An 11721-nucleotide genomic window follows, 5' to 3' on the forward strand; every position below is an offset into this window, starting at 1 on the left:
CTAAAAACAAGTGCCTTATTGCCGGTAAATACATTCTGGAACAAGTGCTGAGTCTTGTTGATTGGACACTGTACTAGTTAAAACATAGCTGTGCCAAGCCATGTAGCTAATCGGACATCATCCAATCATATTCAGCCACAGGATTCTTGCTACAACTTCATGCACAGACCTAATTTGGGATTTGGTGACTCAAACAACCTTTAACAATGTCAAATTTAATTTAGGTCAAAAGGTTTTCTGTGCAGAATAGCTCGTAAAAACTCAAAAGCATATAGAGCTACATGAACTAAAACTTTATATGGGATTTAATGTCCAAGAACAAATTAATGCAAATAGCTCCTTGCTGCTACTGTTACGATACAGTCTTTTCTTTTTGCAAAATGAAATATGCCGATGCTGTTGTAACCTATATCAGTTAATCAATAAATGCTCTGCTGTAGGCAGCACATTCATACGGATTTACAATTAAACTAAAAAAAAAATTAGACTTACCTAACTCTCTCCTTTCTGCTGATGTTGGATGTTCCTTCCTAATTGGCCGGTCCATACGGGAGAAGCTGGGGCACTCTGTGACTACCTCAGTCTTTCTGCTCCTGCCCCCCTTCAGCGAAGTACGGGTGATAGCAGAGGCAAACAGATTTGTAAGGTTTGGAGAATCATGGTCTACAGGCTCTACATCCTCCGTGGGGCTGAGGGGCTCCTCATCTTCGCTGTCTGAGCAGCCTGCTTGGTCTTCAGCCCGTCCATCTGAGAAGGGACCCTTGCCAGGGGCCACACAACTCTGTGAAAGCTTAGAGTAGTCTGTCTTAGAGCTACCCATTCTGAACCATGACTCTACTTGGTGACCTTTTGAGCTGCTACCGAGTGCAAGCCTGGAGGGGCCTAGACAGGACATGGAGCTCTCTTTGCGCTTGTACCTTTCTGCAGATGAGGATGAGGAAGAAGAAGGAGAGTTGGCAGAAGTGGACGCGGCTTGCTTGCTGGCACTCGTGCTGGAGGTATCTCGTCCAAAGCGGCATCGTTGTAAAGACTCTGCCATTCCTAAACTGCCAACTCGCTCCCCTTTCCCTGATGCTCCACTGTCAGAAATCCCTGCACTAGCCCGGCTCCCTGATCCTCCCCTTGCTGCTTCCTCTCTGTCCTCCTCAGCACAGCGCTCTCTGTGTTTGTGTCTGTGTTTGTGTTTGTGGTGCCAGTTAAAGGAAAGCTCAGAGGACATAGGTGGATACAGGACAGGGGACCTTCCTCCTCCCAGGTACTCCTGCCTAAGCAGCTTATGTTTTTTCTTGTGAAATTTAGAGGGGTTGAGCAGGAGATGTGAAGGGTGGTGATGATGCATGTAAGATGTTGGGGGAGGAGGGGGGAAAGACGGTGAGTGATGAGAGTGGTGGGATGGGGCTGTGTGCGGTGACTGGTGGTGTGGGTGGGGATACAGAGCGCTAGCTGGAGGATAGCCTCTGTAATAGCCCAAACCCAGAGGCCCAGAGGAGTAGGGTACACTGTAGGAGGGGTGGTAGAAGCCTCCACTGGAGAGGGGGAATCCAAGCCCAGGTACAAAAGGAACCTCAGACATGGACTCCCTCAGTTTGGGAGGCCGTCCCCGTTTCTTCTTCATGTCTGGTTTACGAACATAGTGCAATGGGTCACAGGAGTATGCAGGATGGGAGTAGAAGCTGCCAAAGTTAACCCTGAAGATTGTAGGCAGGAGGTCCCTGTGGACATAATGATGTGGAGGAGGGCCACCTGTGCCTCCTATGCCCCCACTGGCCCTGCTTCCCACTCCTGGCACTCTACTTGTTCCTGCTGCTATGCCTATTCCACTGCTGAGCCGGTGCCCTGTTGTACGGTGTGCTATCCGTATTTCACTCAGTCTCACAACAATCTCATCCAGCTCAGCAATAAAGTCTGGGTCATGCCGCCGGGAGCGCAGCTGCAAGTACTTCTTCTTGCGTTTCCTTTTCTGTCTCTTTAGCTTGTCATAGCCAGGGCACCCATGGTTGCGGCGTTTGCACTTGTGCTTATGTTTCTCTTTGTGTCCTATTAAGGAGGAGGCGGGAGCTGCTGGGTGAGGTCTCCTGGGATCGGGTGATGACCTTGCCCCATGGGGTGATGGAGAGGGTGAGGGATGTTCCATAAGCACAGCGGAGTGACGTCGCCTTCCTCTAGAATTAAGGCCCACCCCTGGACCCATAACTGAACTGATGACCCCTGGCATTAATAATCCAGTGCCCATCGTTGGTGGCATCCCAATTCCACTCAAACCTCCAGCTTTTTCACCACGGTCAGAGGTGCTGTTATTGTCCGTTCCTATCCCACTGTCACTGGGCACCGTCTCCTCACTGTGTGACTCACTGACTGGTGATGGAGTGGCTTCTTTTAGCTCACTTAGGGGGGCAGGGGAGGTGGGATGCAGCGGCCTGGGAGGGGAAAGCTTATGATAATGATAGTGTTGTCTGTAATGGTGGTGGTGGTGATGGTATCCACGGCAAGTTGACTTTTTCTGGAAAGCTGCTGTGGCCACAGATGATGACGTTGAGCCCAATCCTGGGTTGCGAGGATTAGGGGCTGAAAAGGTTGGGGGAGGGAAGGAGAATGCGTTGTGGCTATGATGGGGGTTAGAATAGTGACCTGCAAAGTGCACAGAACCTGGCTCCACAAAGCTGGCATCACTGATGGGACTGTGGCCTCCACTAGACTGTGAGAGGGAGGGGGAGGGAAAGACCTCTGAAGAGGAGAGCTGGTGCTGGTGCTGGGACTGTGATGGATGGTGATGGAGAGGGGAAGTGGTGTTTGGAGATAGGAAGGGTTCTGAAGTTAGTATGGCATTAGTCGCAGATTTTGGTTTACGACCTCTCCTCTTACCCATGTATATTGTGCCCTTTTTACTGACATTAATTTGTGGCCCTAATTTTCCCCCAAAAGAAGCAGCCAGGGAGGACAACGATTGGGTTGCAGATTCCACAGAGCCAACCACCCCACTGGTGGTGCATTTAGGGGCTTCTTCTGGTCTTGGGCCTAACAAGATTTGACTAAGAATACGCTTCCGTTTCATACTTTTCATCTTATTGATCTTGCCTATGATAGTTTTCATGATAAGCTGACCATTTCCTTTGCTGCGGAACCGTTTGTCTCCCATGTCCCCTGCCTCTGGAGCCAACGTGGGAGGCTGACCCTCCTGGGGTAAGGTAGGAGGAAGGCGCTTGGGGCGTCCACGTTTTCTTGGCATAGGTTTAGGGGGGTTCAGGTCCACCTCTGGGTGAAGAACAGGGGGATCTTGCTCTTCTTTGGACTTTAGTAAAGATGAAAAGACCTTGGAGGGGGCCAGCTTGTTAGTAAGGCATCCATGTGGCGGAGCGTCAAGCCTTGGCATTTTGGACTTCGGCCTTCCCCTTTTCTTCGGCTGGGGTTGGAAAAGCTGTGACGATGGACTTTGTGACACAGGTATTGGTTTGACCTTATTTGGGTTTGGAGGCCTGCCCACAGGTCTCTTAACCGGTGGTGACAGCATTTCCAAGCTTGAAGATAAAGGCAAGGTGGTTTTGCTCTGGTCAAAGGGACTGTCCTGGCCTGCTCTTTGACCCTGCGGCTTGTTCATAACACGGGACCAGCGGGGTTTTCTTCCTCTGCGTTTTTTAAGGGGTTTGCTGTCCTGCTCTGCTGGAGAGTCTATGGATGAATCAGGAGAATCATCTCTAAGAGGCGTTGGAGGGCTTTCGTCACCATCTGGCTCTGGTGAAGAAGAAGCCCGTTGTCTTACAGGCATAGGGGGACTGCAGTTCCGACCAGTTCTGCTACTATCACGATTGGGACTTTGCTTACTTGGGCTAGAGCTCTTCCCCCTCTCAATTCGCAGTGACTGATTACTAGCCCCTTTGTCTTTCCCTTCTGGCTTTCCTGTTCCTGTTGGAGGGCACCTGGTTAAGTCTCTAGGGCTGTCACTGTCCTGCTCCCTCTCACTTGCGCTGCTTTCCTCTGCCAAGGCAGGACTCTCTCGTGCATGGTGTCCTTGTGAGGGAACAGGGGAGCCCAAGTGACTTACTGCACTCAATGTCCTCTGCTCAGCTGAAGTGCTAGAAGAGGATGAAATGGGATAAGATGGCGAAGATGTGGTGTGGACCGAGCAGTGAGCTGGATGGGACTGTGGCTTAGAAATGCTACTGTTGTCATTGTTGCTTTCCATTGACATGGCTGACAGGCGTTTATTGCCATAAGTGAGTGCTGGGCTGCTGCTGCGACTACTGCTGTTGCTGATGCTTTTGCCGCTGCTGCTACCAGCTTTCTCAGCTCCTTCTGTGTCCTCCTGTCTCAGTGGTGTCAGGGGGGTATTTTCCATAACACAGTCCTTGTTCCTAGAACCATAGGGACGACCAGGTGGCCGTGATACAGGAGGTGGTGGAGAAAGGTGTACTACTCTTGAATATGTATTCCTATTGGCCATAGCCCTGTCTCGTTGCTTGGCTGTGGGGGCCATAAAGCCTGAGCTAGGGAGAGGAGGAGCGGGGTCAATCTTTGCAGGTTTGGCTAGCTTAGGGGTCTTTGATGGTGGGCAAGTTGCTATGAGTTGAGCTAATTTTTCAGTGACTGTGGGTGCTCCCCAATTTTGAACACCCTTGTCCTTGTCTCTCTGACTTTCAGTGCTGTAGCTGTATTGAAGAGGTTTAACAGCTTCAAAACTGGGTTCTTTTGATGCAGGTAGTGGTGGAGAAGGTGAAGATGTCCGGGCATTAAGTTGTGGGGTTGGTGTTTTCTTCCCAGAGGGATGCGTTTTGCTGTCTGGTGGGGGGCGGTGAAGGTTAAGGGGTCTCTCAGATGTGGTGGTGGCTGCTTTCGTGTCTGGCTTTGTATCAGACTTGCAATCCATCTTTGGTGAACCCTTAAAATTAATAAAAATAAAAATAAAAGAACAAGATGGCAAGTTATTAATGACAATAATAGGTGGTTACTGGGGAGGATCAATGTACTTTAACAAACGTCTGCGATTCACATTATGTTCATGATTTGTTAATTAAATTTAAGAAATCCTCTAATTTCTAATGTCTAATTTCTAAATCACATGGATGTATGTATCTCTAAACACTTGAACACATGTTTAAAAGTCATACACTGTAGTGTACATAATATTAATCAGAAATAAGTTTATATACCTATTTACAAACTGCCACATATTGATAAGGTTTTCTGTCTGCTGCTCCCCAGGCATGCCCAGGGGGGAAGTTACACTCAACTCAATAACACTTATCAGGGTCAGACTGGGGACAGAGAGGGAGCGCTAGAGAGGGGGTCATGCAGAGGAGGGGGGTGGAGAGGACATGGCCTGGCAGAGACAGAGGATAGACGACACAGACGGAGGGAGATTGGAGGGGGCGGTGCATGAGGAATTGGGACAAAAGAGAACACAAAGAAAACTAAATAACAATTTATGCTCTGCTCTTTATCCATGCAATGGCATGGTGATTACTATGGTAACCTTTTTGTGGACCACTGCATTACTGACAACTGACTAATAACATTTTAAGGAAGTAAGGTAAATGTACACTAAATAAATATACATAGAGAGAGCACATTTAAGTCCCGCCCCCACCGGAGGGGAAAAGATTTCTCTGCTCTCCAGTGACTTGCGTGAAGGTGCCTTCTCATCAATACCGTATGCTAGCAAACAGCAAAATGCCTAAAAGCTGCTATGTGATGCTATTCACTACCAACAATGTAAAGAACGCAGTTTTTATAAGCTGCCGACACAAAAACTGAGCTCCTTTAAGACAAAAGTAGAATCAGATGTGAGGAATCAGCAGAGACAATGGGGAGAGGATTGGATCCTGACACTAACCTAACAATATACCCAACGTTACGTTTTCTTAGCTTAATTTACAGACATATAGTTAGTTTTTCGGGTCAGCAGCTTATAAAAAAAACTTAAGTTAAGGGTTATGCACATCGTTGGTAGTGCATCCCACCACACAGCAGCTTTTAGCTGTTGTTTGATAGGAGACGGAATTGACAGGAGGCACCTTGACGCAATAAAAGTCAACGAGGAGCAGAGAATTGTTTTCCCCTCCGGTGGGCGTGGCTTTCAGAATATGATGTGATCTGTTTCTATTGGTGGACACGCTGGCTGTCAATACTGAATGTTCACTTTTGGCAAAATGTGAATCCATTGCTGAATCAAAATAAATTGACAATGTTGTCCGTCTTTACCCTTTTTGCCAGAGCGCTCCCATTCACTTGGGAGGGTGACAGGAGGGTAATGCTGGCAGGAGGAGGAGCCGTAGGAGGTGGCGTAGGAGGTTTAGCAGAGGGGGTTGATGAAGATGATGAGGCTGGTCTGTTGACACTGGGACTCTTCTCCTTATCTTTTTCTCTGCCATTTGAAGTACTCTGGCTCTGAATGCTTGCCCCATCACCTGTAGCCCCTGCACTTTTTCGAGCACCACCTCCTCCACGCCCAGTATGCCTCACGGTAGCCCTGAAAGCTGGTCGGCACACGTAATTCTCCAAGATCTTAGGGGGCTTCTTTGTTCGTTTTGCTTGAAGGCCAATCTTAAGTTTGACATTGCCCTCAGACAGGCTGCTCTCTTTGATGGAGAAATGGGATTGGTCACCACCGGCACCTCCTGGCCCACTTGCTCCTGCCCCTCCTGCACCAGCAGAGACAGTGGTAGCTCCCTCCTTCTCTCTGTCTCTCTTCTTCTCCTCCTCTTCTTCTTTCTTTCCACCCCCTCCCTCCTTCTCTCGATCCCCTGAGGGGACACCTGAGAGAAGAGGGGGTGAAGTTGCAGTTCCCCCCTGGTTTTTCAGATCCATCGGAACTTTACTATGTGTGCAGGTTTACTAGGGAGGGGATGTTGTGGATACCAGGTAGAGTTTTGTTGGAGGATGGGATAGGGATTAGGGGGGAAAGGGGGAGGGGGATAACGGTGAGGGTGACGCTTTCGAGGTGGCTTCTGTCCTTTCCTCGGCTGTCCAGCCCACTATCTCCGTCCTTCAACTGTAGGGAGTAAAAACAGGTATAGCAGGGAGAGAGTAGGAAAGGGGGGGGGAAAACTCAACATTAGTCACCGCAACACAGAACATCAACCAAACATTGACAGTTTTAAGCAGCGCCCTGCAACTGAGATGTATAAAACATCTTATTATGAATGATGGTAGAAAGCAGACGGAGGGCAACCATTTTTTATCATCTATTTGGGTAGAGGCTGTCCTTCATTCCGTCTGGGGGACTTTTTATGGTGTGTTTGTCCTCAGGGCATATAGCAATGTGACCTATTTAAACAGACAGACTACCTGAGAAATGTAACTTAGGCTCAAGGACTCTGAATTGTCCACCTGAGAACTACAAAGCCTATAAAGTCCAGAGTCAATAGTTAATCCCACAGTGCTGCCACATCCTTACAAGGTGTTAAAGGATAAGATGTCAAATGAGCAATCCCCTAAATCCCCTTATTAGTTGCAGTAAAAACAGGTGCCTGTGATTGTTGCAAAGTGCTAGTACCCTACGTTAGCACAGCAGCAACAGAGAGTGGCATGTTTCCTAATTGTGCACCTTAGAGGACAACCCAATTCAATGAAGTTGTCTACAGCTCCCTGTGGTCACTGAGTGATTTAATGTGGATTCGCCCCCAAGCAGGTGCTTTCACTGGGTGAAGTCATTTGGAGGCAAGTCAGAACTGTGACTTCAGCATATTGGGCCCTCTGGGACTAGACAGAGGATCTGGCCGCCTTTCCCAGCCTTGGCCAGCAGCAACTGAGTGTGAGTGATAGAGCGTCAATGTGCCGGCGGTTTCTCTGCGCCCTACATTAGTGGAGAGCACTAAAGGAGCCACTTAATGGAGCCTGAGGAAAGTCATACAAGTAGACACATCACTAGTGTCACAGCAAGACAAGAAAGCTACCCTATACAAAGTCTTAGATTATGTTTGCTTTGGATTATGACTGTGGAAAACAGTAGAAGAGACTTGTTTCTTGAACCACAGGGTAAACGCGGCCCGATTTTTAGAGTCTGGCCTGTGGTTCCCCCACGCCCTCGTTTGTGTTTACTTCAATTACTCACTCCATTTCGCCTCAAAACTGCAGACTCCCCCTCGCTACACATACCACACTCAAATCACACCTCCCTCTTTTCTTTAACACTCAATCAATCTCTGTGTTCTTTCACCGTTTTCTTTAAGCTTTTCCGTCCTTATCCTCCTCTATTTCGCAAACTTGGAAAGCAGTAGTAACAGCACACAAACTAAAGTCACTGTGGTCCCACTTTAATCAAAAACACATTTCACCCCCCACCCCCCAACTCTGTTCCCTGTGTCCTTCTCTTACAGAGTGACAAATGTTCTCCCCATTCTTTTATACTAAGCGCTTGAAGTGATACTAGCGGCTTCCGCTGCCTGACAGCAGCTATGCCAAAAATAAGCCACTGTAGCATCTAACTCTGTGAGAGGCTACTGACACAAGTCTAAAAAAAAAAAAAAGCTGCCGGAGAGTCAAAGCATTCCTCTCACCTCTAACAAGCTAAGCCAGGTCATTTACTGGCACTTGTTCGCCTGTAAATGATCTGAAAATGGGCCGAACAGCTTTCTAATTTGTGATTGATAAGATGTAACACTAAACCATATAATTTTCATGATTAGCATCAGGGTACTTTTGTATTTACAAAGCAGTTAACACTACACTGCAGTCATTTCGTTTTTTACAGTCATACTGCAAAACACAAGAATGACAGCACCGCTGGTTTTAAAGACAGATATCAATCATGCCTGCCTGTTGTTGGCTTTTACTTTACGTGCAATAACCTGGAATTAAAGTAGAAAGACGGACATATAAAACACTAACATATGTCAGGAATGAAAATTTTAAAAAACAGGAGAATCAATAATCAATATCAGGCCAACAACCTAAGAAATGGCAGAGCAGACTGGAACGTAGTAAACAACTTACCGCGCCCCCTCCCCTTTCTTTCCTCCCCTTACTCCCTCCCTTCTCACTTTTGCACACGTTGTTCATAACTGCTGATTTCCCTTTGGTCATAGCAATAGTATCCAACCCACCCACCCCCACATAATTCACATGAGAGCGGGCGTCTGCCCTCAGAACTCCGTGTCATTCCCAGGGCTTTTACTCTATCGGTATTAGTACAGAGCCGTGCTCAGGGGGAAAGCAGCCACATTCCTTTACTGCTACCATTAGTTTCTATCATTTAATAGCGAGTGTTCAAACATGACTCTAACACACCATGACCTAAAACTAAAGAAGCGGCTATAATGTTTAAACCTCAATGGTGAACGAATTGCGGTGAGGTTGCAATAAACCGGACCGGAATGACAGATGTCAGTGAGAGCAGCACCCTGCAAACATCATCAGTCTGTAGCAGCCCCGAGGAGTTCCCTCTTTGTTATTAAGTGCTTTAAAATACACTGCCTGCATAACATTTGTGTATAACATTTTAAGTAATGACACTGTCCCTCGTGTTATGCAAAAACGGAGCTGGCCAGCGAAGGGCTGAACAAACCAAATAACGTTTTCTGCTTTCGGTTTCACACATTAAACACTGCCCCTCTGCCAACGCATCACCCCTAATTTACACAGCCAATTCCTCCCTGTTTTGGCATACTCATAATTGCTGTCTCAATCGAAAGGAAATCCGGACTGAGACACGCTCTTGCAGTTTCTAAAAGTCGTTAAGGTGACACTGCAATGCATGCAGTCGAGAAATAATTTAGCAAACATCTACTTGAGTGCAAACAGGGCTAAATGGACTGATGACACTAACAGTGAGAAATCTGTCCCTGCACTGTTATGTCAACAGCAACACTAAATCAGCAAATTATTACAAAATATCATATTAATAGGATATTCACCCACCTCTGTAATTGTCCAGAAACGGTGTTCACATTATTTGGCTGTGTCCTCCCTTCGTGTGTATCAACGTGGTGGACACATTGTATCATCAGTGCTGAATTACCCAAAACCAAAACATGAAAAATGTCAGATTTGGGCTATATCAATGTTGTTTTTAAGATATAAAACAAAGACATGTAGAAGGAGCTAAAGCGACAATCTGGGGTATTCAAACTACAATTGCATAACAAATGTTTATGCCGTTTTCTAGGTTATAACAAGGTAATAGTATTGAAAGCAGCCGCAAATCCCAATCAGAAACCAACGCACACAGCTCTTGACCACGTACGACAAATGTTAGTTAACCTTCAAAACACTAAGTTGCGATGGTGTAAGCTGAGCGTCACCATGTAAAGTATCCCCCAAAAATATGTAACGTTATTTCCATAATATTTAGGACAATAGGCAAGGAGGTAAAGTAATCGGGATGACGTGGTCACTTGGCGCCTTATAACTCGTACATTATGAAAGGTTTGTTTATTTTGTAACACGCGAGTAGCTATCATCCGTCCAATAATATACAGCCTGTGCTACATTTGGTATCAATGGCACTGGCAGCAGCTAACTAGCCATCTATCAGCAGCCTGTTTGAGGACGATTTAGGCTAATTTTGCCCAGCACAGCTTTAACTTGACGTTACACTGTATGTAGCTAGGCTGCGAATGAGTGGCTAACGCCTACAGCTTTCAAACAATTTCTTCAAACCAAGTGAATCTGACACAACCCTGCACAAGTGATGCACATAATCTTACATCTCCGTCACATTCTCGTAGGCACTCGTGTTACTACATCTCAGCTAGGATGGCTAACGATGCACTAGCATGTCAGCTAAACCATAAAAATCTTCCGACGTTGATTCAAAGATAAACGAACAGTAAAATCGAAATAAATACACTCGCCAAAACCGAGGCGAGTTAAATTCCAGTGGTTAGTAAATAACAGATGCAGCGCGGTGTAGGTTATTAAAAAAAACACTAACTGTCAACAAAATGGCGGCTGCGTTGAATCAACAGAGACCCGAAATGGATCTCTTTCTATTTCTTCTTCCTTGGTGTTAAAATCCTTTTTCCTGACAGCAGCTGGTATCCGTAAAATCTCCCGAGATGCTCCGAAATCCACTCCGACGCGCCGTTAGCTAGGCCTGGATGTGTCAGCACGGGCCTCTCTCGTTAATCGGGCCTCCATGTCTACTCAGCCCGTATCGCTACTGTGTCAGTACAACACGGGCATTCTCAGTCCCAGAGAGGAGGGAGGGAGGGAGGGGAGGGGAGGACCGGGGAGCGCGGAGAGGGAAGGGGAGGGAAGGGGAGGGAAGGTGAGGGGGGGGCAAAGTGGGAGCAAATGTCGGTCGTACACGGTTCATGCGGTCCTTGGTCATTGACAAAAATGCATGTTTCATTATTTCACTATTTTCGGTTACTGTGTTTTCGGCCGGTTGAGGCGAGGGTGTGTTTGCTGGTATGCAACAGTCAACTGCCCAACTGGCGGTGCCAGCAGCACAGTGTCAACATAACGTTACAGTAAACAGTAGGCAGGAGACGGGAGGAGGCAACGTGAGCACTTTTGCCTATAAATAAATCATCTGCTCCATAAGGATGTTAGTTCTTCTTTTCTGTTATAGCTGAGTTATAACTCTACCAATCGATCAGTTTATTGACGTTAAATTAAAGTTAAAGTAAAGTTTATTAAAATAAAGTAAAGAAAATGGTTCCAGCTTTTTAAACGTGGGGATCTGCTGCTTTAGCCTACTCTATTGTTTTATCTTTGGACTGTGGGTCACACAAAATAATAATCTCAAAGTTTCAATTTGGGGACTTATATAGGTCTAGTGAT

The 11721-nt window shown here is 46.8% G+C and overlaps 1 protein-coding gene across 3 annotated transcripts in view; it reads right to left on the reverse strand.

Moving 5' to 3' along the window:
• ash1l (ash1 (absent, small, or homeotic)-like (Drosophila)) overlaps positions 1-11137 on the reverse strand; it is a 28150-nt gene extending 17013 nt beyond the window's left edge. For 2 of the 3 annotated variants that reach the window (XM_032534873.1, XM_032534871.1), the window contains exons 1-4: positions 10868-11137; positions 9853-9943; positions 6196-6985; positions 493-4873 (exon numbers count right to left, since the gene is read on the reverse strand). In XM_032534873.1, the coding sequence (XP_032390764.1) occupies positions 493-4873; positions 6196-6801 (4987 nt within the window). In that variant the 5' untranslated portion in view covers positions 6802-6985; positions 9853-9943; positions 10868-11137. Of the gene's footprint in view, positions 1-492; positions 4874-6195; positions 6986-9852; positions 9944-10867 lie in introns of those variants that run through there. The other variant, XM_032534872.1, reaches the window with a different exon arrangement.
• Between the last annotated feature and the right edge of the window lie 584 nt (positions 11138-11721).

Source organism: Etheostoma spectabile, chromosome 14 (assembly GCF_008692095.1).
Source record: "Etheostoma spectabile isolate EspeVRDwgs_2016 chromosome 14, UIUC_Espe_1.0, whole genome shotgun sequence".
Classification (NCBI taxonomy): Eukaryota; Metazoa; Chordata; class Actinopteri; order Perciformes; family Percidae; genus Etheostoma; species Etheostoma spectabile.